The sequence below is a fragment of the Podarcis melisellensis genome (genome assembly GCF_964234715.1).
Source record: "Podarcis melisellensis genome assembly, chromosome: 6".
NCBI classification, from domain to species: domain Eukaryota; kingdom Metazoa; phylum Chordata; class Lepidosauria; order Squamata; family Lacertidae; genus Podarcis; species Podarcis melisellensis.
In genome coordinates, this window is record NC_138538.1 from 6,537,339 (window position 1) to 6,562,842 (window position 25,504).

General features: G+C 48.5%; 1 protein-coding gene across 2 annotated transcripts; it reads left to right on the forward strand.

Annotated features, from left to right (window-relative positions):
* Nucleotides 1-1,053: 1,053 nt before the first annotated feature.
* Nucleotides 1,054-23,464, forward strand: TCEA2 (transcription elongation factor A2). 2 transcript variants are annotated; one of them, XM_081917259.1, is made up of 10 exons: nt 1,054-1,227; nt 5,440-5,502; nt 7,993-8,098; nt 8,801-8,891; nt 17,100-17,233; nt 17,588-17,644; nt 19,348-19,502; nt 21,535-21,681; nt 22,184-22,255; nt 23,124-23,464. In XM_081917259.1, the coding sequence occupies exons 1-10, from the start codon at nt 1,159-1,161 to the stop codon at nt 23,130-23,132; spliced, it is 903 nt and encodes a 300-aa protein (XP_081773385.1). In that variant the 5' UTR covers nt 1,054-1,158; the 3' UTR covers nt 23,133-23,464. The 2 variants fall into 2 exon arrangements, with proteins under 2 accessions (XP_081773385.1, XP_081773386.1); XM_081917260.1 differs by lacking the exon at nt 1,054-1,227 and adding an exon at nt 3,552-3,575.
* Nucleotides 23,465-25,504: the final 2,040 nt, after the last annotated feature.

Here is a 25,504-nt window from a genome sequence, read left to right on the forward strand (position 1 = left end):
CACTTCGCCTCATGGGTGGGCCGGCCCTGGTATTCCACCTGAACACCACTTGTGTGGAATAGCGCTGTGGGCTCCTCACAGGCATCTGGTTGGTCACTTAAAGAACAGGATGATGGCATGATGCTGTAGCCAGGCTCCTCCGGTGCCTCTCAATAGGGCTTCTCTTCCAACACAGCTTCGCCGAGAGGACCCAGGCTCTGGCTGGCAACAGGCACCTCTGAAACTCCTCACTGTTGTTGCGTCTTCACAATGTGCTGAATTCCCCCGAGTGCTCAAATGCTTTTCACCAATAGGAAAGGTTTCCTGGATCAGGCCACACTGCAGGGCCTATTCGTGATCCCTCCATAACTGGCTTGCCTGAGAATAGAGGATACATGCCTTCTTGGCGTAATTTTCTGAATGTCTTAATGGGTTTTTACTAATCATTTTATTTTATGACAATACACAAGGATATCTACATTTTACGAAATAAAAAACCCCGTCAGGTTGTGCGGCCCTCGACCACCTTTTCCTGAGCCCTATTCTTTTATATCCGTGCTTTTCTTTCATGCCTTTTCGTGTTTTCTTTTGTGGGCTGAGTTTCACGTTTTTATCTCCTCACGGACGCTTCGTTCCCACACCCCTCCCCCCCCGTGCTTCTTCTTTCCCCCTTTTTGTTAAATAAATAATAATTTTATTGGTTGCGCTATAACATATGGTAGAAAGCCACACAACATAAATTAAACACAGCAGCGCCGTCGTCGTCTTCGCCCGAAATATTTCTATCTAGTATTCCCCTCAGCCTCGCACAACCCGCTCGGAGCTGCCGCTGTGCCGAGGCGCTTGATGGGGCTTGTAGTCCTCCTCTCAGCCGCCGACCACGGCGGACCGCCAAGCGCCCAACTACACCTCCCACAATGCATCGCGGACCAAAACAGTGCCGCGCGCGCTGGCTTCTGGGAGCGGTAGTGCAGCCGGCCCGCGCCGAGCCACGCTCTTGAAGCGGCCCGTGAGGCGCGACGGGACTACGTCTCCCGTCGTGCCTCGGGCCGGCGCGCACGGCGGAATCAGGCGGCGGCGTGCGAGCTCGTCGGCTCCTCACCGCGGCCCGCCGGACTGCGGCACGGCTCCCTCAGCCGCATCGCGACGCGCCCTAGGCGAGCCGAGCAGCCGGCGGCCATGGGCGGGGAGGAGGAGGTCGTGCGTATCGCCAAGCGGCTGGACAAGATGGTCGCCAAGAAAAACGCGGTGAGTGAGCCTCTTCTGCCGCTGACTGAAAGATTCCCCCCAAACACACACAGAGCGTCGTAGCCCCGCCCCTCGGTGGGTCGCGCGCGCGCGCGCTCCCGTTGCCTTTTTCAAAAAAGCCCCGCCTTTCGCCTCAGCTTCCTCAGGTAACGTCTCTCTTCCCTCCCCCCCCGTTTTTCCGTTTTGACCAGGGAGCGGACGCCCTGCGTCCCCCCCCTTGGTCTCCATGGCGACCGTCCGCCCGCGTCTCGTGAAGAACTGGCCCCGCCCACCAGTCCCTCCGCGCTCTGCATTCCCATCCTTCAGCTTTTTAACCCCGCCCACAACGTTCCCCGCGCCGCCCTGAGGGAGTTAGCCCCGCCCACCCCGCGGAGACGTGGCCCCGCCCATCTCGCCTCCCCGACGCTCCCTCGCTTTCTTCTTCCCAGCCTTTAGCTCCGCCCCGCCGGCCGAAGCCCGCATCGCCATTTGCCCCTCTGCAGGTAGTGAAGGCTCCGCCCACCGCTCCTCGCGCTCCTCGGCAGTTGGCTCCGCCCTCGCGCCCGCCTACTGCTCTGCATGCTGCTTTTCGCCACGCCCCCTCCCTTGGTTGGAAAGGGTTGCCCTTCTCTTCTTCTTCAATAAGGACCTGTGTAGTGCTCATTTGCATATGCTCATTTCATTTTATGCAGGCCTATTGCATCTGTATCCTGCCCATCCTTGGCTGTTGTGCAACTTTTCCTCCTTGCGATAACCCTGCGAGGTAGTCGAAACAAAATAAAATAAATTCCTTCCAGTAGCAGCATCGAGACCAACTAAGTTAGTTATTGGTATGAGCTTTCATGTGCATGCACACTTTTTCACACGAAAGCTCATACCAATAACTAACTTAAAAAAGGTAAAGGGACCCCTGACCATTAGGTCCAGTCGTGGCCGACTCTAGGGTTCTGGCGCTCATCTCGCTTTATTGGCCGAGGGAGCCGGCGTACAGCTTCTGGGTCATGTGGCCTTTTACCTTCCCACTGGAGCGGTACCTACTTATCTACTTTCACTGGCGTGCTTTTGAACTGCTAAGTTGGCAGGAGCAGGGACCGAGCAACAGGAGCTCACCCCGTCGCGGGGATTTGAACCGCCGACCTTCTGATCGGCAAGTCCTAGGCTCTGTGGTTTAACCCACAGCACCATCCGCGTCCCTAATAACTAACTTAGTTGGTCTCTAAGGTGCTACTGGAAGGATTTTTTAAAAGTAATTTAATTTTTTTTTATTTTGTTTCAACTATGGCAGACCAACACGGCTTCCTACCTGTAACTAGAACCCTGCGAGGTAGGTCAGGCTAAGAGAGAGAGAGCTCAGGCAGTGTGGGCTGTACCACTTCAGGCATGGGGGGGGGGTGGCTCCTGAGATGGAACACTCTACTGGTACAAACATAAATTAATTTGAATAGCCAGTGCCAGGATTTGCTTATGTGTACGTTTTAAGCGGAGGGCGTTTTTATAGGTGAGCTTTCACTGAGGTGAGCTCCCCCCACCCCCCAGCTGAAGTGGTACAGCTCTGATCAGCTGTAAGCTCCACCTAGAAAATCCCACCCCCTTTCTCTTTTCAAGGTTCCTGATGTTGGGAGAGTGCCTGAGGCCCCCTATGCACTACTTGGACTACAACTCCCATCATCCCTGGCCACTGACTGTGCTGGTTGGGCAGATGCGAACTGTAGTCTCACGACATGTCAAGGGGACACAGACTCCTTCCATAGCTGTCAACTTTTCCCTTTTCTTGCGAAGAATCCTATTCGGAATAAGGGAATTTCCCTTTAAAAAAGGGAAACGTTGACAGCTATGACTCCTCCTGTTGATTTAAAGCAGTTCATACAGGGTGAGGGCTGCTGCGTCTGCTCTCATCGCCTCTGCAATCCCGCTTCTTCACCTTGTAGTGCACAATGCTGCACATAAAGAGAGAAAGAATACACAGATCTCTTTCAGCCCTTTAATTCATGCCTTGAAGCAGAGACTGACTTTCAGGTACAGACTGAAAAAGATCCGTGCATATGATGCGCTTTCTGAAATAAGACCTGTACGTCTTCATAGATGAGAAATGGCAGGTGGAGCTGCCTGAGGTAAGTTACCTTAATCCATACATGCCCATGTCTGGACACCAACATTTCTCTGTTCTCAGCAGTTGGTTTCCACTTGAACCCATTCTTCAAGTAATAAGGCATACTTTTTAGCAGGTTTGGCAAAGAGCTGTTTCTAGATGTCAGGGGCTACATCTGGGTGTCTAAACTCCAGGCTGTGGGATTGATTGGACAGCACTTCTCATTCCAAAGTTGGTTGATTTGTACAGTTGGCAGTCATTTGTGAATGAGAGAAGAAACGTGAGTAGCAGTATAGATTTGACGGTGAGTGTAGGTGCTTCAAATGTGTGCTAGCTTTTTCTTAAAACAGCCAGACTAGGGTTGTGGAGCCTTTTTTTCTGTTGAGGGCCCTAGACCCTCAAGGTAACAAGTGGCGGGCTGGGCAGGAAAGGACTGAAGCCAGGACCCAGAACTAAAAGTGGACAGGACACCCTATTTTCTCTTGTCCTATTCCTCTGGGTGCTCCACTTTTTAGAATTTCCTTTCCATGCAGAGAGCAGAATGCAGATTTTTTTCCCTTCCCAGACAACTGCTTTATACAAGGAATGCGTACTGTTCCAGCACTAATTGTTCCCAGTCTTTCCCGCCTCCTTGAGAGCAGCAGAGAGTCCTCCTGCTGTCTTTGTAGCAATCAGACTGAGTTGTTTTTGTTTGGCTTGGTTTTATTTAAATGATTTTCATATACCACTCTTCATCAGGCTTGATTCAAGGGCAGTGTACAAAATAAACGTTTTAAACTATTAAATACAAACAGTCACAATAAGTTTTCATTTTCTTGCAATACACATTGTATTTTGCAAAGATGCTCAAAATAGCATATGAGCTCCAATATATCTTTCACTGGCCTAATTTCTGTGGCCAAAAAAAGCCTTTGTCTTTTGGATTGCCTTATGTGGGGTCAGAATGGCCCATGGGTAAGGAATAAAGCCAATTCTTGGATATTACTGTTATCTTGGCCATACTGCTATTCAAAGAAGTGATTAAAAACCCTTCAGTGAAAGCAGAAATTGGCCCTCCCTGTGTTTTTTCTGGGAGGCCTGGCTCAAATGGATTTTAAGAAAGCTGAAAAGGGACTGAGCTTTGTTAAAGAGCAGATTGTTTATTCTGGATATTGCTGTAGTTCCTGGGCCTTGCAGCTTTGCTCAGATTGAGCTCTCCATGGCCTCTTTCCTTGTCAGATTGTTCTGGCGATTGCATCCCTTTCAGAGATGAAACAGACCCTCTTTATGGAGAGTAAGAGATCAAAAGCCAGTGAGTCTGTCGGGTTAGGCCTCTTTCCCTGCCTTTGCAGCTGGTCACTAGAGAGCTTGCTTTTTCTAGGAGTCCAGAATATTTACTCTTTGAACTGAGCAAGTCAGTCCCTGTCTGATGGAACGGGCAGAGGAGCTGCTGACCAGTCTTGATAGATTCCAGGCTGATGTGTGTATGGTTAGCATTGAAAAAAATCAGCCTGTGCAGATTCCTTCATCAATTGAGAGGCGGAGGAACAGATTCAAGGGTACCAGGTGCTTTATTAAAGATCATTTAAAATCTCTGGTTTTATTTAACTTCATTTTCTAAATTTCTATAAATCATTTGAGGGCTTTTTTTTGTTTTTGTTTGGTATTTGTGAACCCCCACCATGCCCTTTTTGTGGATCCAGCCTTCCATTTGGCTGGCATTGGTGATTCTCTCCTCATCCAGACAGATGCAAATGTCTTTGGGTTTGGAAACTCCAGCTTGTTTTGCTGGTGCAGAAATATTTTCTTAATTATATACATGTAATGAATATCTCAAACATGCTTTTCTCCTACGCTGCAATGACTGCATTTTCAGCCACATACTGATCCATGCCAGAGTGAAAATCCCCTCACAGTGGAAAAAGTTGGAATCTATCTTGATTTGTGAAAAGTTACACAGTTTACATCTGCAGTCATCTGCAACAAAAATTGCTGGTTCGGCTGGGGATCTTTCTTTTCGAGAAAGGATTTTGGACGCAACTGGCCTGTTTGAGGAATCCCGTTCTTAATTTGCTGTGCCTGTTATCTGATGATCACATAGAAGCAATTTGGACTTAATTCGCTTGTCAGTTTCTGTTAATTTGTTGAATTCCTTTTCCTTCCAGGAAGGGGCAATGGATTTGCTGAAGGAGCTGAAAAGTATGCCAATAACTCTGGATTTGCTGCAGGTAATTCATGCCGATGGATGCCATTTGTCTTTTATCTTGCTGCCAGCCTGAATTCTCCCTCTACACCTGCTAGTCTGTTTCATGTAGGCCGCACGGTCACATATTGGAATACCATAGCTCAGTGGTAGAGCAGGCAGAAGATCCCAAGTTCAAGCACTCCCATCGCCAGGTGTGTGACCCAGGGGCCTAATATGGTGCCCCCCCCAAGATCCTCTCCCAATTTTGGTAGATTCAACAAAAAGAAAAAAAATGTAGTTGCTCACTTGCTCCCTACCTAGACATTGGATTTAATGAGTTAGGAGGAGCAACCCTGCCCCGGTTGCTCAACAAAGGTCAGTTGAGGAGGAGCAAGAGGCTCTGACATGATACCCCTGGATGGTTGGCTACTGGCGACTGCATCCCTTGGGCCAAAAAAAGGGTGGCAATGTCTGTGTTTGGTAGCCGAACTGATAATACAACCTGCCTTTGTGGATCAGACCAGGCTCATCTAATCCACCCAGGGGGCATGAGAGTGGCTGGCACCCCCAACAGCAGCAGTCTCTCAGAATCCTACCTCTGATCATGGAGACTGTCCTTGTGTCTGCTATGCCTAGAAGCCAATACAGTGGTGCCTCGCAAGACGAAATTAATTCGTTCCGCAAGTTTTTTCGTCTTGCGAGTTTTTCGTCTTGCGAAGCACGGTTTCCCATAGGAATGCATTAAAAATCAATTAATGCGTTCCTATGGAGACCGCTTGCCAGGCTGGCGGTGCGGAGAAGGACTTTTCTCCCCACCGCAAGCCTTCAGGACAGGTCCGGGAACAGAGGGGAAGGCGCGCAGCGCTTCTCCTCTGTTCCCGGGACTTGCGGTGGGAGGAGGGTTTTTCCTCCCCACCGCCAACATTCAGAACAGCATTCTGAATGTTGGCAGTGGGGAGGAAAGCCCTCCTCCCACCGCAAGCCTTCAGGACAGGTCCGGGAACAGAGGGGAAGGCGCGCAGCGCTTCTCCTCTGTTCCCGGGACTTGCGGTGGGAGGAGGGTTTTTCCTCCCCACCGCCAACATTCAGAACAGCATTCTGAATGTTGGCAGTGGGGAGGAAAGCCCTCCTCCCACCGCAAGCCTTCAGGACAGGTCCGGGAACAGAGGGGAAGGCGCGCAGCGCTTCTCCTCTGTTCCCGGGACTTGCGGTGGGAGGAGGGTTTTTCCTCCCCACCGCCAACATTCAGAACAGCATTCTGAATGTTGGCAGTGGGGAGGAAAGCCCTCCTCCCACCGCAAGCCTTCAGGACAGGTCCGGGAACAGAGGGGAAGGCACGCAGCGCTTCTCCTCTGTTCCCGGGACTTGCGGTGGGAGGAGGGTTTTTCCTCCCCACCGCCAACATTCAGAACAGCATTCTGAATGTTGGCAGTGGGGAGGAAAGCCCTCCTCCCACCGCAAGCCTTCGGAGGAGGCTGGCGATGGGGCGGAGAGCCCTCCTCCCCCCGCCAGGCTTCGGAGGGCTTCTCCGAAGTCTGGCGGGGGGAGGAGGGCTCTCCGCCCCATCGCCAGGCTTCGGAGAAGCCCTCCGAAGCCTGGCGGGGGGAGGAGGGCTCTCCGCCCCATCGCCAGGCTACGGAGAAGCCCTCCGAAGCCTGGCGGGGGGAGGAGGGCTCTCCGCCCCATCGCCAGGCTTCGGAGAAGCCCTCCGAAGCCTGGCGGGGGGAGGAGGGCTCTCCGCCCCATCGCCAGGCTACGGAGAAGCCCTCCGAAGCCTGGCGGGGGGAGGAGGGCTCTCCGCCCCATCGCCAGGCTTCGGAGGAGGTCCGAGGACAGTGGGGAAGACGCGCTGCACTTCCCCGCTGTCCCTGGAGATTTCCCTATGGGCTTTCGTCTTGCGAAGGAAGCCCATAGGGAAATTCGTTTTGCGAAGCGCCTCCAAAACGGAAAACCCTTTCGTCTAGCGGGTTTTTCGTCTTGCGAGGCGTTCGTCTTGCGGGGCACCACTGTACTAGACTTATAGAGTCATATAAGTCTAGTATTGGCTTCTCTCTTTTTTTCCTGAGCCAGAAAAAAAGTTCCATCTCCTAGTTTTCATCCTGTGGCCATGAATTCCTTAACTGAACTAGAAATTGCACGAAGGAGTGCTTATTTTCTTTTCTCCTGACGCTGCTGCTTATCAGTTCCTTTGCATGACTCTCTGGGCTCTAGTGTTTGGACTATGTCGTACAGTGTCCTGTCTCTAGTTGTAAGAAGTCCTTGATGTCCCAGAGCCGTGAAGAACAAAATCAAGGACCTATGCGGTAAGGAGGGGAGGGGAGAATCCTTGCTGTGATGAATGATAAGAGGGTTATAAAGCACACAGCATTACAATTACTGTTTCATGGAGTAAAGCTAGTGCGACCTGAGATTTGGTCTTAGCCTTTAATTATTGCTGCTTCGACTTGTTTGGGCCACTGGTTTCCTTGTTGTGGAGATTTCAGTCTAGCTGGTCATATGATGACCTGGTGATTTCTTCCTTCACGATCTGCAGTCCACTCGCATTGGGATGTCTGTCAATGCACTCCGGAAGCAAAGCACAGATGAAGATGTGATCGCACTTGCCAAATCGCTTATCAAGGCCTGGAAGAAACTCCTTGGTGAGGGGCTAAGCATGTTTGGATAGATTCTCAAGAACGTAAGATAAGCCCTCCTAGACGGGAGCAAGGATTTGTCTACCCCAGTTATATGTGGCCGTTAGTGGGGGTCAATCAGCTGTCAAGGGGGGAGGGAAGCAACAGTCCACTCGTCTCTCTCTCCTCTTTTTTGCTTGTGCCCATGGTTGATTCTCAAAGGCTCATAGGTTGCTGAAATGAGCATGTAGGTGGGGATTGGGGCTTCCTCTGCCTGCTTTAGTGACAAAACTACCTTTGTGCCCGCAGCAAAAGCAGTGGGAAAGCTGATAGAACATAATTGCGCTAGTTGAGTGTGTAAGCTGAGTCACAGCAGTTGCCCTGCTCCTAAAGTTTAAAGCTGTTTTCTGAGTGTGGCATCTCATGAGGAAACATGGGAGCTGAGGTCTTAGCGGCTGCTTTGTGTAGCAGGGTCATGTGACAGATGACTGGCCCTGGAGCAGAAGGGGGAGGGCAATCCGATTTGTGGCCACATCAAGTAGTCACACTGTCCTAGGAACAGTTGCTTTAGAACTTTATAGGGCCGGGCCACTAAAGAAGCTCACTTAAGGGTGATCAAACGCCAGGCAGCCTTGGGCATATGCCCTGCAGAGAAGATTGCAGTTCCTCTTGATTTAACTTTTTCTACTTCTTGCTTCCTTTGCCATTGCTCCTTTCCCCTGCATTCAGATGCCTCAGAGGATAAGAGTGACGAGAAGAAAAAGAATTCCTCCTTGCCAACTTCCTCCTCAAAGGAGAGTGGCGACTCAAGAGACCAAAGGTAATAATGTTTCCGGTTAGCCAGAGGTGGCACTTTTGCACCTCGTATTCCTCTTCCCGCCCTAACGTTCCATTTTGGGTATTAATTTTGATTTCTTTACTTGGCCTGTTGGAATGGGAAACTTTTTGATCTTGGTATAGTCAAATTAAGGCTGCCCTTAATTCATGATGGTGAGGAATAGAAAATAGTGGTTGCAGATAGAACTATCAGTGTGGTATCATATTGTGTTTTTTTTAATGCTATAGTTGTAAATGGAAAAAAATAAATGTCTACAAAACTCAGTGGCTTTTGTGAGTTTATTTTGATTACCATTGTTTATTATTTGATTCACCTTCATTCCTCCTTTATTCTCTCTCATGCTCATCCTTTATTAATAAAAACATCACTTCCGTTTTTGTTGATTTATTTTGTGTTGGGTTCTGCCCCATCCCCCACGTATTAACCTGTACTCTCCTCCCTCCCCCAAGTGCACTTACCCAGAGGGGGGGGGGCTGTATTAGGCTCTTGCAGCTTAAGCAACAGAGTGCTTTTTGGCACTGTAAAGTCTAACAAATTTTATTATGGCATGAGCTTTCATGGACTACAATTCACTTCAGCAGATGTGTGCGTATAATATATATAGTATAAAATAAAAATATGCATGAATATTTGTTAAGTCTTTAAGGTGCCACAAGACTCTTTCCCGTTTTCACTTTCCACTTAGTTTTGACACCAAAAGAGAAGTTGTCCTTTTTTCCTCAGCTGCAGCGGAACAATGGGACAAAATTCTATTTAAATAGAAAGTGTATGGCATGCAACAATCCCGCAACTTCTCAGCTCCAGGTTATGTTGATACCATTCTTCTCCAGACTGTTAATAGCAATCTGCCCTGTGGCCCCTGGATCAGGGTGATTTTCCCCACCCCAGGAGCCCCCCACCCTAAAATCATCCCCAAGCAATTCAGGGTTGGGGGGCGAGACTGGGTTTTTCATTCCATAAGAAACCTTTTAAAAGATGGGTGGCGCATGGCACCATACAGGACTGGCTCTGGGAGGATCAGACCCTACCCTTAGCAGCTGTTAAGCGGGAGGATCCAATTCTGTGTGGCGCTGCTGGTTCATAAGCTGCTTTCCCACAGGAAAGCCTCTTGCTAAGCAGCACCTGAACCCCACAGGATCTATGCCTCCATCCAACGACTCTTGAACAGAGGCATTGTCCTTGCATAGGTAGGGATGGGCTCATGTCAGGTAGGAAGAAGAGTTGTGGTGCTGGGCCCACCTTAACCAGTGTAGGTCCTGGCCTCTTTCATGTGGCTTTGTGCCCAACCTGCCTGTTCCTCCTGCCTGAGGTCTTTCCCCCCCCCCCCCTGCCAACCACAGATCACTCTGGGCCAATCCAACCTGACCTGTGAAAATTGTGGCTGCCTTTACATGACTTTTCCAGCGCTTAAGGACTGACACCTATGCCTGAGTTGACTCTGGCCTCGTTCGAATCCAGCACACAGCCCTAATAGCCAGGGGTCGGAAATGACCAGCCCTCCATATGAGGCCCATTCTCAAGTGACACTTTTGCAGTAAGGGGTGATGTGTTTCTTCCTGGACACGAGATGTGCGGCCTTCAGAGCTACTGGCGGTTGCTTCCTCATTGGGTGCCTTCTGTAAACCTCTCTGGATTTTGACCCTTTACCTGACACTGATTTTATAGCTTAAGACTGTTCTCCACAGTGACAGGGGGCAGAACCTAAAATTTTGTTCAACCAGGAAGGAAAGAAGTTGAGATTTTCCATTATTTTGCTCCATTTCCTAGTTTGTCAGGTTGGGAAATATTCAGAGGATGTCTAGGCTGGGTTCATACTGGTAGACATCAGTTGTAGAAGGACATGATCCTCATGAGGTTTGAGCATGCCCAACTATCTCAGTGTAAGTAACCCTTCCTTTTCCAAATTGTGTTGGTGAGGTTGAAATGGTCAGAACCATAGGGGCAGCCACTTCACTGAACTAGCTTCATTGAACTATGCTCCTATGTTGGTCTGTAGGGTAGCAGCACTCTCATTACTTGCACCTATCATTCAGGCTTAAGCCTTTACTTACTTGACTGCTTCAGGAGAAAAGTGTCACTGGGCTTTCTTGAGACAAAATGCAGCTGTGTGTTTTGAGTTTTCCTCTGTCCCAAATTACTTTAATTAAAAACCACAGCTCCTCTGAACGCCAGGGAACGCCAATTCCCATGTGCCTTGAAGTGTTAGGAAATGTTTGTTTAAAACTTGCACGCTGTAAAATCAAGAAAAGAAAAGATATTGTTTCTGTTGGCTGTGATCAAACTATGGGGCTGAAATCTCCATCTGCTACTCTGTATAGCTGCCACCTTCCAATCAAATGAGGATCAGGGTGCCATAAATGGAGAGTAGGCCTGGGTGATGTATTGGACTGGTTTGAGGCCCAGAGTGCAATGGCGCTGGTGAAACCACCGTCGCTCCCAAGTCCCTCTGCTGCCAGCGCCTGGAGGTGAAACTGCCGCCACTCCTGCCGATAGAGTTGAGGTGGTTACACCCTGGCGCCTCACAGGCTCTGGGGCTGACGCAGCTTGTTCCTCCCTTTGCTTTTCAACATCGCGATTTGTCACTATATCGTGATGTTTGGCTGATGATAAGCACAATGTTGAAAAGCCGAAACGCCCAGCCCTGGTGGAGAGGAAGTGCAAATTAGAGACCTATTTGTCGTTTAGTCGTGTCCAACTCTTTGTGACCCCATGGACCAGAGCACGCCAGGCACTCCTGTCTTCCACTGCCTCCCACACTTTGATCAGACTCATGCTGGTAGCTTCGAGAACACTGTCCAACCATCTTGTCCTCTGTCGTCCCCTTCTCCTTGTGCCCTCAATCTTTCCCAACATCAGGGTCTTTTCCAAGGAGTCTTCTCTTCTCGTGAGGCGGCCAAAGTATTGGAGCCTCAGCTTCAGGATCTGTCCTTCCAGTGAGCACTCAGGGCTGATTTCCTTCAGAATGGAGAGGTTTGATCTTCTTGCAGTCCATGGGACTCTAAGAGTCTCCTCCAGCACCATAATTCAAAAGCATCAATTCTTCGGCGATCAGCCTTCTTTACGGTCCAGCTCTCACTAACATTCATCACTACCGGGAAAACCATAGCTTTAACTAGACGGACCTTTGTTGGCAAGGTGATGTCTCTGCTTTTTAAGATGCTTTCTAGGTTTGCCATTGCTTTTCTCCCAAGAAGCAGGTGTCTTTTAATTTCCTGGAGACCTATAGAGCAGCTCAATTGAGCAATGGTAGAGGAAGGCCAAAATAAAAGGTGGGTGGAAAAACCCAGGGTCATTCGCTGGTCTGATCAAGCCCTGATCGACTAGCAGATAAACTGGTTCAAGAGCCACACCCATCCACTGTGTCTTGGCATAAAGAAAAGTGTAGTGAGACATTTTTAACTGTTTGCGATGTAGGCAGATCAATTCTGCATCCTGCCCATATCATTATGGATAGTCCATCCAAACTACACAGGCTTTCAATGCAGCAGCGTTCTTCTAACCAGGTTGGAACGCTGGCTTTATGAGTAGCCCGGCTGTCCTTGGGAAGCAACAAAAGTTTTCATGCTCGGAGCTGAAGTACCAGTCCTTTGTTGTTGTTTAGTCGTTTAGTCATGTCCGACTCTTCGTGACCCCCTGGACCAGAGCATGGCAGGCACTCCTGTCTTCCACTGCCTCCCGCACTTTGGTCAGACTCATGTTTGTAGCCTCGAAGACACTGTCCAACCATCTCGTCCTCTGTCGTCCCCTTCTCCTTGTGCCCTCCATCTTTCCCAACATCAGGGTCTTTTCCAGGGAGTCTTCTCTTCTCATGAGGTGGCCAAAGTATTGGAGCCTCAGCTTCAGGATCTGTCCTTCCAGTGATCACTCAGGGCTGATTTCCTTCAGAATGGATGCGTTTGATCTTCTTGCAGTCCATGGGACTCTCAAGAGTCTCCTCCAGCACCATAATTCAAAAGCATCAATTCTCCGGCAATCTGCCTTCTTTATGGTCCAATCCTACACTTGCCCAAATCGAGTGACAGCCATTCATGTGTAGCTTCCTTGAGCATATCATTTTATGGACATTCAAACAGAAGTGCTGACTTGAGATAGCAGAAGGTGGCAAGATGTTGTAATAAGCATTTATAGGTTCCAGCCAAGCTATTGGAAGGGCTCCAGGGAAAGCGATGTGGAAATTACTGCTTTTGGGTGGCCGTAATCTGGGACCTGACATTCCCATTGGGAGATCTGTTGCAGCCTTTTCTTACAGCTGCCCGGCAATTGCTTTCAAAGCACATGGATTGTGGTTCAGCCATCAAAACAAGCTCTGTATAACTTTGTTATCTCAGCATGAGGCCATGGATTACAGAGAGATTACAGTGGGACATAGGGGAAAGTGGAGGCTTTTTTTGTATACGGGGATATCGTAGTGATGTCTCCTGCGCATTTTATTTAGAAAGTTACATATTTCTTAACATTTCTGACAAACATTCCTAAGGAGTTTACGGAAGATACTGTGAATAAAATGGGAAACACTGCAAATATAGGTCAGAATACCATAGATATATTGTAAAAGTGCCATCTTTTAAAACTGCTAGTCAACAGAGAAGGCTAAGTCTCTCAAGTATCCAAACCGGTCTCTGTAACAAATTGTGTTTTTTTAGGTTTGTGCGAGATATCCAACAGATGGATTTTCTAATGTATTGAGAGATTATTGCAGAGGGTTGATGCTGTGACTGGTTTCTAGAGATGGCAGTCCACTAGTCACAGTATGTTGGCTGTTCCTCTAAATTACCCATTCACTGGGAAGAAAGTGCTGTCAAAGGGCTTAGTTTGCCCGGTTCCGATGCATCATATTTCAGTGGTGTTGCCTATGGCAGCTGGTTGCCCTCATGACTGAAGATACTAGATCACTCTGTGTAGAGACATTACCCTATACAGCAGCAGTGGGAACCTTTGTCCACAGGCCAAATTAGGCCTGGCAGGGTTAAATTTGTAAAGCTGTTATTGCCCAAACCATGTCCACCTGGCCCACACCTGACGTGTGACGGCAGGTATGGTACAGGTAAAGATGCGGCTGCTAAGCAACAAGCAAAGCTTCTGCCGCCACTGATCGGTGGTGGTAGCAAGCCCTGCAAGGATGACCTCCACACAGGCTATGATCCTGATCAGGATTAGGCCTTTGCTCCTGCAATTTGCTGCATTTCTGTGTTGGCTGGCTGGCTGGCTGGCTGGCTGGGTGGGAGGGAGAGAAATCCCTCTGCAACCAGCAGGAAATGATACAGGGGGGACGTTAAAGGTGGAGGGAATGAGGATAAAGTGCGGGCCAGTGGGAACCATCTGAAGGCTATATCTGGCCTGCAAGCCAGATATAGACTACACTAACTGACAACAGCTCTCTGCAGTTTCAGACGGGAGACCGAAACCTATCTGGAGATTTCAGAGACAGAACCTGTTGCGCTCATTTCACTGCCAAAGGTGGAACTATACGACACCTGATGAATGGGAAGATTAATGCAACTGGGTAGCTCAGTTGGTTAGAACATGGTGCTGGTAATGTCAAGGCTGCAGTTTCGATCCCTGTAAGGGATAACTTGCATTTTCCTGCATTGCAGTGGGTTGGACTGGATGAGCCTTAGGGTCCCTTCCAACTCTCATGATTCTAGGATGGGAGCTAATGTTTTTTTTTATATATATAATATTTATTAAAGTTTTTAAAGTTAATACAATAAGAGAAAATCAAAAAGAGGAAAAAAAGGAAAAATAACAAAAAATACAAAATAGTTAAAAACACATAAAGTTCACAGTACTTGTTTTTCATTAACATATTTCCCCGACCTCCTCATACCTCCCTTTTTTGTATTCCAGTTCAAATTGTTAGTTCAGCAAATCCTTTTCGATAGGTTTTAACCTATTTCTATACCTTCCCCCACCCATATCACTTAAAACATTACAGCTGGAAACCACTTAGTTTCTATCCGACATCATTCTAACATTCATTAATTTTACAATATTTCTGTAAATAATCCTTGAATTTCTTCCAATCTTCTTCCGCCGACTCTTCTCCCTGGTCACGGATCCTGCCAGTCATTTCTGCCAATCCCATATATTCAATCATCTTCATCTGCCATTCTTCCAGAGTGGGTAAATCCTCTGTCTTCCAATACTTTGCGATAAGTATTCTTGCTGCTGTTGTAGCATACATAAAAAAAGTTCTGTCCTTCTTTGGCACCAATTGGCCGACTATGCCCAGGAGAAGGATGGGAGCTAATGTTGATGCCACAAAGAAATAAGCATGTCAGGGGTGTTCTAAATCTCATCCCAGGTGCCATGAGAGTGTGGGAGGGGGTCCCCAGGTTGGGAGCTCTTGACATGGTTTGCAAGAGGGATAAATGTTTACAGACCTTTGTTCACGTTCCTGCTTTCTGTGGGAATGAAACAAAGCAAAAATGGCTATAGCAGAAGTGGGCGAGGGAATTGCAGAGCATACCTGCCAAGGAGACTTCTCTGATTTCATACTGGGAGCTGGTTTGATGAGCGTGCAGAGGACTCTACAATCTCCTCCGTAGACCTGCTCAGTGCTCCACTTCCCAGGACTCCCTGGGAAAAAGTAATGCTGATTAAGTCACTTAAAAATCTGTAGTGCAGATATACCCATAGGGCAGAATCCAGCGTTGCACAAACAGACTTCTGCTCATGCAACAGGAACTCGCTTTTCTCTTTCCCTCCTACAGTCCCCCAAAAGTGCACCCCCAAAATTGCTCCATGGGAGTCTCTGGATTCTACAGATCAAATTTAAGGGCACAGGAGGAACTGCATGGGAAAGGTGATGTTCTGTTGTGCAGCCGGAAAGCTGTGCTGTTTGTGCACAGAAAGCTTCAGTGCAAGCCATACAACTGGCTGGAGGGGACCTCTGAGCCCCTGGTCATTTTAGCAGCATGCCATGAACCTGGCCAGCCCCCAAAAGTTCCTGGGAATAGTTTGAAGAGGCTGCAGAAACTCAGCAATCCCATCCCTAGCCCTGGGGTACCTCCTCCTCCACATGGCCACCCATGCTCTTCTTAAAAAACTCTGTGTGTGTGTGTGTGTGTGTGAGAGAGAGAGAGAGAGAGAGAGAGAGAGAGAGAGAGATTTATTGTTGAGAGCTGCCCAGAGTGGCTGGGGCAACCCAGTCAAGATGGGCGTTATATAAATAATAAAATTATTTTTAGAAATATGCTTCACGCTGTTTCCAGAACACCTGTTCATGGTTGAAAATGCTCAATTGCGTGTAAGCTCTAGGGGGAAAGATTCCTCACCCCTGATCTAGATGAAATCATTGAAAGCAATTATTAGGAGATTTGGGGTGAGACTCCATCAGTATTTTTCTGCAATGTCTGAATCAGGAGAGGCTGTGCACGTTCTGAACTGGTTCCAGTTCCAGAAATGTGGGGTGTTGGCTACCTTGTAATATTGTGCTATAATAAGGCTACCTTTGTGCTGTGTCTGGAAGTACAGTTAGTGCAGCACAAATTAAGAGGCTAGGATGGACACCACAACTATAAAGGAACTCGGCAGTTGTTTGACCAGTGGATGCGGAGAAAAGTTTACAGCTAAGAAACTCTACATCTGTTTGCATTGGTTTCTCAAGGTTTTGGATTGTCCAAAGCTTGTGTGAACTCAAAATCAGCCTTTGCCAAACCAGTGCTATAACTCCCATCAGCCCCAGTCAGGGAGATGCAATCCAAATCAGTTGGATGGTTCAAGGACGTCAAAGGCTGGTCTGAATTCTCACTCAGAGCCCCCCCTCCAACTGGGACGCGGGTGGCGCTGTGGTCTAAACCACTGAGCCTCTTGAGCTTGCACAATCAAAAGGTTGGCGGTTCAAATCCCTGTTGCTCTGTCCCAGCTCCTGCCCACCTAGCACTCCAGTACAAGTAGATAAATAGGTACCGCTGTGACGGGAAGGTAAAAAGGCGTTTCTGTGTGCTCTGGTTTCCATCACCATGTTCTGAAGCGGTTTAGTCATGCTGGCCACATAAACCGGAAAAATCTGTCTCTGGACAAACACCGGGTCCCTCGACCTGTAAGCGAGATGAGCGGCGCAATCCCATAGTCGCCTTTGACTGGGCTTAACCGTCCAGGGGTCCTTTACCAGCTGCAAGCCCACCTTCCTCCTAGACTTTCACAAAATGAGCAGAGAAATTTTGACCAGCTTCCTTTCTCTTCCAGCTCCGCCAAAAGGCAGGACCCACCGAAGACCCCCACCACGCCCAAGATCACCACCTTCCCACCAGTGCCTGTCACGTGCGATACGGTGCGCAACAAATGCAGAGAAATGCTGACTTCCGCTCTGCAGACGGACAGTAAGGAGCAAAGGACCGAGTCTTTCCCTCACCTCTTCTCCTTTCCATCAGGGCTGTCTTCCCTGCATTCCTGAATCTGTGCCCTTTTCAAAACAGCCCGTGTTTGCTGGTGTTCACAGCGAGCACTAGTAAATTCTGAGCTTTCACAGAATCATAGGCTTGGAAGGGACCCGCAGGGGTCATCTAGTCCAACCCCATAATTTTGTATGTAGACAAATGGCGCCGATGGGCACACTGCATTAAATGTGAGTCTCTGGTTCAGTGCAGTGGGAACCTGGTGCCGAAATGTGAAGGCAACGGCTTGCTAAGGGAATGTAGTCTAGGCTACCTTTCAGTTTTCTTGTTTCTTCACAGATGACTACGTGACCATCGGTGCCGACTGCGAGCAGCTTGCAGGCCAGATTGAAGAATATATCCTTGCTTTGTTTGTAGCCTCGGAAAGGAGGCATAGGGGATTTCTGGGCAGCCGTTATTTCAAAGGCAAACTCCCAATCCTCACACTTTAAACTCTCTCTATGGCATGATACACTTAAAAGCAGTTTAGTAGGGCCTCCTCCCAAAGAATCCTGGGAGGATTTTGAGGTTACCAAGAACCCTCACATTTAGGAAAATGACAGAATGGCAGTGGAGCCGGACGCCCTGGGAGCCAGAGATAAGAGTAAGTTCAGCAGGAGAGCTTAACTTGAGAGGCTAGTCATCTACAATGTAATAATAATACAGTGGACACTCGGGTTGCAAACGTGATCCATGCGGGATGCACATTCACAACCCACAGAGTTCGCAACCCGCGTCTGCGCATGCGGGAGTTGTGTTTCGGCACTTTGGCGCATGTGCAAAGTGCGATTTAGTGCTTCTGCACATGCGCGGCTGCCGAAACGCAGAAGTAACCCGTTCCAGTATGTCTGGGTTTCGGCAGTCCACAACTCCAAAAAACGCAATCTGAAGTGTCTTTAACCCGAGGTATGACTGTAATAATTTGGCCCACCAAGCCATTTTGATCAAGCCACACCCACCTGCCAATCACCTGGTGTCATGTGGGTAGATCAAAAGCTGCCTGGGCTGGGGCTCTGGAAGTGCTGCAGACCCCAAGTTCAGATCCCAGACCAGCAGATCCCATGTTCAGTGCTTCCAAAGTCTTGATGATCAGCCGGTTGGTGGCACTGCAGAAGCATCACACACACACCTTCCTTCCGAAGCACAGACTGTCAGCTGATTGTTGGGACTTCACGAGGCAGTGCAGGGCTCTTAGTAAGGGTCTGGCAAAGAGGTTTGCACGACTCTTTCAAGTAACAATCAGCTGTTTGTCGGGCCTCCAAAGCGCCGCGTCGCCTGCCATCATTGTAATATCAGCCGATTGACAGATGGGGAGTCAAATTTGGCCTGTGGGGGTTAGGCTGGATCCTGTTCCCAGCCGCTGAGCTATGGGTTCTCTATTGTCCTGTGAAGGGTGTTGTAAGAGAGTCTGTGTACTGGTCCAGTAAACGCTTCCACTGCGCAACCAGCAACAGTTCTCTTTGCAGAGCATTAATTAAGTCCAGTGCAGAGATTCTTGTTGCAGTACAAGCTTCAGAGTCTCAGCAGCAAAGAAATAACGACACAGGGAAGCCTGTCTTTCCAAAGACAGGTTTATTGCAGAAAGATAACAGAAACACCTCCGGAGCTTTCAGACATTTTTGCTTCACGCCCCGCAGGCAGAGAAAACAAACACTCTTTATATACTGAGCAACTTAACAACTTAACGAGCTTGACTACTTAAAGTCACATGACATTGCTAACTTGCCAGCATCTTAGGTTTCACACCCTAACATGTTGTAGTAAAGGTGTTGTAGTAAAGGTGCCGAGAGAGCTCCCAGAGAGGAGAATGTGGGCTAGGAAACCTCAGGAGCAGGGAATGTAGGATTCCTGGTCACTTGGCAGTCTCCCCCCTCTTAATTTTTGAAGGTGCCTGGCAGAGGGACTCCAAGGTGATCTCTTCCATCCTCAGGGTCCTAGGACTCCTCTGCTGATGCAGAGCTCTCCATGATACCCAAACCTTGGTTTGGACTGTCAGGCTAGCATGTTTGGAGCTGGGGCAAAGGCAACCTGACAGTGGTGCTCCTTAACGGCTTTTGAACTTATATACCAAGATGTCAAGAACACAGATTTGAAGTACAAGAACCGGGTCAGGAGCCGCATCTCCAACCTCAAGGACTCCAAGAATCCTGACCTCCGAAAGAATGTCTTGTGTGGAGTGATCAGTGCAGAGCAAATTGCAGTGATGACCTCAGAGGTGAGATGGACGGTTGCATAGCCTGAAAAACCCACTGAGACTTGCCCCAGTCTACTAAACAGCCTGATCTTACAAAGATGCAGTTCTGTTACAAAAATTCTGAACGGCTGCCGTTGATAAGGAAGAATATCCAGTGTAGGGTTAAAATTACTGTCTATAAACGGAGGGGAAAGGCCTTTGCAGAGGGGTCAAATGCTTTGGGCCAGCTCTGACATGCATCCTCAGGAGAAAAACTTAAAAGGATAAAGTACTGTATTTTTCGCTCTATAAGACGCACCAGACCATAAGATGCACCTAGTTTTTGGAGGAGGAAAGCAAGAAAAAAAAAATCTGAATCCCAGAAGCCAGAACAGCAAGAGGGATCTGGCTTCTGGGATAGCTGGGCGAAGCCTCTTCAGGGCAGCGGGATGAAGGCTTTCCCTGCCCTCAAGAAGCTTTGCGTGGCTATCCCATAAGCCAGGACAGCAGATGAAGGCTCCGCCTTGGGTAAAAGCCCCTAAGAGCCACACACACACTCCACGCACTCTTTAAAGGGAGCGCTGAGCAGAGCCTCCCACCTGCACTTGCTCCATAAGACGCACACACATTTCCCCTTACTTTTTAGGAGGGGAAAAGTGTGTCTTATAGAGCAAAAAATGTGGTATGTATTTTAAGGTGTGAGACTCACAGTAGAGGCTTGGGCCTGGATTCCCACTAGTGGAAGCCCTTGCAAGAACTTCTGCTAGCTCAGCCAGACTGCATCCCCCCCCCATTGGCTCTGGGGTGGGTGCAAGAACCCCAGAGCCACATGCAGAGGGACGAGAGGAGGTGTCTCCATGAGGCAAGCAGAGATGCTTGTACTGATGGGACGTTTGTAGCAGCACACTGAATTTCTTGCTCTGTATTTTATTCTCCTTGGAAGGAGGAAACTCGTGTCTGCTGTAAGTGTGGGGAGGGGGTTTAAGGGAAGGCCTTGGTGGCAAGGAAGAGGGGTCTGTCTCTGTGTGTGACCATTGCCCCACTAAGAGGAAAAGTGGTTTTAAACAGCAGCAGAAGCTTGAGTAAAGCAGGGAAGGAGAGACACTGATTGGTAGTGCGTGTGCATCTTTTAAACAATTTTAACAAGGAGAAATTGCAGTGATGGTAACAACACAGAATCAAACACAGCAGAGCGTTTCCCAATCCCCCTTGTGGCGTACTCAAACCTTGTTTTAATCTGCCTCTTCCCATCACCGCCAGTGTCTTCCCAACTCTTTTTTATTCAAGCTTCTGTTGTTGTTTAAAACTGGCCAGTGGAATCAAAAAGGTTAAGATCATAGCTCTTTCAGGGGGAGCTCATTTGCTCCACGGTTTCTGACGACCGTGTGGGACAAAAGATCATTATGGAGTGTCTTCGAACATGTTTAACGGAAATGCAGCTCGCTAGTGTGCAAAATTAAGAAAGCCAAACTGAGCACATGGAGAATTAGAGGTTATCCAAAACAGAAAGTTCAGAAAGAATGGAAAATCTTTAAAGAGTATCTGAAAAAACATTACAATAACAAATATCTCCTGGCAGAAATAGAATGATCCTTGTAAAACAACAAATATAATATTTTTTGATATCTGACGAAAACAAAGAAAGCAATACAATAATTTGGAACTGTGTGTGAAAAAATAGTAGAAATAATAACACAATGAGTCTAATCGGAAGTCAAATGTGTTTATTTTGTTTTGTTTTTTCCTCCCCCCTTTTTTCCTCCACCCCCTTCTTCTTCCTCTTCTTTTTTGTGTGCCTCCTTTCTTGGTCTTTCTCTTTTTGATTTGTTAAGAGAGAGATAAAGAGATAAAAATGTAATATGAAAACTTCAGTAAGTTAAAAGTGATGTTGTGTAATTTTTCTATTACTATTTATATATTGTTAAAATTGGTTAATTGTAATGAATTGATGTAGCAATTACTTTAGTTTTTCCCTTTGTTATTGTTGAATTCTAAATAAAGCAGTATCCTTTTTTAAAAAAAAAGAGAGAGAAAGCCAAACTGAGCGGGTGCCCTTATCTTATTTCCCTGAAAGGAAATGGCCAGCAACGAGCTGAAAGAAATCCGGAAAGCCATGACGAAGGAGGCCATCCGGGAGCATCAGATGGCCAAGACGGGAGGGACCCAGACCGACCTCTTCACCTGCGGGAAGTGCAAGAAAAAGAACTGCACCTACACCCAGGTGAGGCTCCAGGTGTGCACAGGGCACCCTGAAAGACCTGCTGGTTTGCTTCTCGAGGTCCTGAACACCCTCTCATTTCATGAAATCCACTGAGAGGTGAGGGTCTTCTGCTTCTCCGTGGAAGGATCAGTTCCCGTCAGGATTGAGCCCAGATTTGTACCAGGCCAGTTGAGGGAAAGGACGATGCAGCTGCCCGCTTCTACTGATGGAAGTGAGAGGATTGTTTGGGTCTTCTTCCATCGCTGGCAACATCAGGACGGGTTGTAATTGGTAGCTTTGCTAATAGCGGGGAAACCTTCTCACCCCTCCCCAAAATCCTCAGAACAAGTTTTTGTGGAGCTGCTGCTGGCTAGAGCACTAGTTTTCAGTTCCAAAACGAGTGGCGGACAAACAAGCAAGTGCTGATGATGGGAGGTGATGTGGAAAGATTGCTCCAGGGCAAGCCTTGGAGACCAGCAGTACAGATTCCACTCACCCTCAGGGTTTCCTTCCTTCAACACAGGTGCAAACCCGCAGTTCAGACGAGCCAATGACCACTTTTGTTGTGTGCAATGAGTGTGGGAACCGCTGGAAGGTAAGCATGCCTGACTCCCTTTATTTATTTGACCTAAGGGCAAAACCTGCAGTTCCATCATGGAGTCTTCCACCAACCTCTTCTCCGGATGAAATTGCACGTGTGAAGAATAAAACAATTCCCCGAACAACGTAGGATGAGCTCTCCAGTGTTGCTTTGCACTCTTTCAGACACTTGGAGAATATGCATAGATCATACAGATCTTGTCCCGTGCTGTTTGGATAATTGTTTTATAGTTCACACACACTCTTATCATCTGAACTGGGTTGTTGTTTACAGATTGGCCTGTGTTTGCTGCTACGCAGTGACCCAACTTGTGTTTTCAGTAATGTTGAGACCACTTTTAATGGAGCTCCTGTGGCTAAGTCTCTTTGTTATCTTTAATTGAGGACTCTCTCTCTCTCTCTCTGTCTACAGCAGGGCTAGCCAATGCATTGCCCTGCAGACATTGATGGACTGTTAACTCCCATCAGCCCCAGTCAGCACGGCCAGTGCTCAGGGATGATGGGAGTAGTAGTCCAACATATGGAAGGCATCACATTGGCAGACAGAAGTACTGTGTTCAGTCTGACCTCGGCATGCAGCCTAAAAGGTTTATAGTCCATGACACATAATGGCTGCAATGGGATTCCAGTAGGCAGGGTGTGACTTTTTTTAATTTAAAAAACCACAACTCTCAGGCCATTCTCCCTGCCCTGTCAGCCCTCTCTGTCTTCCCGAGTTCCTTCCCTCCCTTGCCAATACTGCGTAGCAGCAAGAAAATCAAATCCGGTCATTCTGCAGAGAGCCCTCTCTGCTCCTTCTGTGTTTTGGGGTAAAATCAGAGGCATTTTGGTTGACTCTTTCCAATCCTACCAACTTCTTGCAGTTCTGCTGAGACATCCTGGACCAGGGCATCAGTTGCAGCCGCCAACGCTGGGCCGGATCTCTGCCATACATTCCCCCCAACACCGCCAGCAACTTTTGTACTGTTTTTGTCGCCGAGTTTGCTTTGTGCTCTGTACATCATCCGGGGAGAGGAGGTCCCGGCTGCCTGCACACCTCTGGAAAGAGCAGCAGCCGGGGTTGGAGGCTGGGAGGGGGCCGGATGGAGAATTCATGTGGACTCGACCACCTTTGGAGTTTCTCATCCTGAATCAGTATTTTGTGAGGGTCTGGAACAGTATTAAACATTTTTTTTTTTTTGGTTTTGGTTTTTTTAAAAAGAAATTTGGCCAGGTGTCTCGTCTTGAGCGTATGGTAGCATCTTCCGACTTTCCTTTCTCATCCCCTCTCTCAAAAGCTGAAATGAACGTCTGCCTCACTCTTTTAGGCAGAGGAGGGGAGACATAGGAAGCCACATTCGCAACCACTGCAACCGAAGCTTTATGTCTATGGAATAAAATTCTATGGGCAATTCTTAGTCGAGACGCGCAACCCATAAGGAGTTCCTTTTGGGCTGGGGCTGACAATGAAACCAGTTTCAAAGCAGATCTTCTCCCAGAACCAGGCTGTACGGCAAGACGCCTCAGAAGAGGTGTTGCAAAGGAAAGGTGTGTGAGGGGGATGGATTCAGAGCAACAAAGCACACCGAATAAGAACCTCATGAGGACTACCTCCATTAGGAAGCGCTGGGCACTGGAAAGGGGGTAAAGGTCAGGCTTCGTTCTCGTGCTTCGCCCTTCAACTTCGTGGTTGTCCGTTTGATGCCATGCACCAGACCTTTTAGGGTTTATCTCCACTACACATTTATAATAGTCATGGCTCCTCTGGGAATTGACATTTGCCAGGGGTGCTGAGAACTCTGCCTCGAGATTCCCTCGTCTTCCTTTGCGGGTAGCAACGTTGCTGGCCTCTGAGCAGCAGAGACCCTCCTGCCCTCTGCCGGCCACCCACACAGGAAGATCTGGGGAGAGGTGGGGCCCATCTCCCAGTTGGGCTCTTGTGGGGGCGTCTGTGGGGGAGGGGGTGTGTGCCAGCCCACTGGGTGCATGTCAGAAAGGAGAGCAAGCTCGCTACAGAATGGAGCGAACGACCTGGCCAGCAGATGCAAACGCTGAAGGGTTAAGAAAAGAAGAATCTGCTGGCCTACGTGAGGTTGGGCACACAACGGCCACTGGGGGAAAGGCCCAGTGGGTCTCTGGCAAGGGGAAGGTTTTGCGCTCAAGGCATTTTAAGTGGGTGGAAGGGGGGGGGAAGGCCATGGCTGGCTTGGGCTTTTAGCACCCACTTCAATCCCAGGAGAGACTTTTGAATTGGGACTTTGCACCATCACTCCCAGGCAGGGTAGGGCAGCAACTGTGAGCAAGAAAATGCAGAGAAGTGCAGGGAGACCACACAGCTTTTGGCAAAGGCAGATTGGCTTGCATCCCCTGCCTTTCGCTGCATCTGTGCCTGCTCTCCCCACCATGCATGTTCCATGTACAGTTGCAAAGGAACAAAGTACAGTCATACCTCGGGTTAAATATGCTTCAGGGTGAGCATTTTCAGGTTACGCTCCGCGGCGACCCCGAAGTAACGGAACGCGTTACTTCCGGGTTTCGCTGCTCGCGCATGCGCTGACGCTCAAAATGACGCAGGTTGCGTTCGCTTCAGGATGCGAACGGGGCTCTGGAATGGATCCCGTTCGCATCCAGAGGTACCACTGTAATCAAAATTCCTAACAGAAAGATGAGGCTCTTCATGCACTGCACCCAGGTAACAATTCTAAAACCCGGAAACTACAGCTAATCCAGAATGCGGCAGCTAGACTGGTGACTGGGAGCAGCCGCCGAAACCACATAACACCGGTCTTGAAAGACCTTCCACTGGCTCCCAGGACGTTTCCGAGCACAATTCAAAGTGTTGGTCCTGACCTTTAAAGCCCTAAACGGCCTCGTTCCAGTATACCTGAAGGAGCGTCTCCACCCCCATCGTTCTGCCTGGACACTGAGGTCCAGTGTCGAGAGCCTTCTGGCACTTCCCTCCCTGCGAGAAGCCAGGTTACAGGGAACCAGGCAGAGGGCCTTCACGGTGGTGGCGCCCGCCATGTGGAACACCCTCCATCAGATGTCAAGGAAATAAACAACTATCTGACTTTTAGAAGACATCTGAAGGCAGCCCTGTTTAGGGAAGCTTTTAATGTTTAATAGACTATTGTATTTTAATCTTCTGTTGGAAGCCGCCCAGAGTGGCTGGGAAAACCCAGCCAGTTTCACAGGGTATAAATAATAAATTGTTATTATTATAACATCAAAGTCCCTCTTTAGAAATCAGGGCCAAATGACTATG

What these genes read in the sequence shown, in the direction of transcription:
- TCEA2 (XM_081917259.1), top strand. Translation starts at nt 1,159, where the DNA reads ATGGGCGGGGAGGAGGAGGTCGTGCGTATCGCCAAGCGGCTGGACAAG. An exon ending in TAACTCTGGATTTGCTGCAG is followed by an intron (nt 5,503 to 7,992) that starts GTAATTCATGCC and finishes CACGATCTGCAG; the next exon opens with TCCACTCGCATTGGGATGTC. An exon ending in AGAACTGCACCTACACCCAG is followed by an intron (nt 21,682 to 22,183) that starts GTGAGGCTCCAG and finishes CCTTCAACACAG; the next exon opens with GTGCAAACCCGCAGTTCAGA.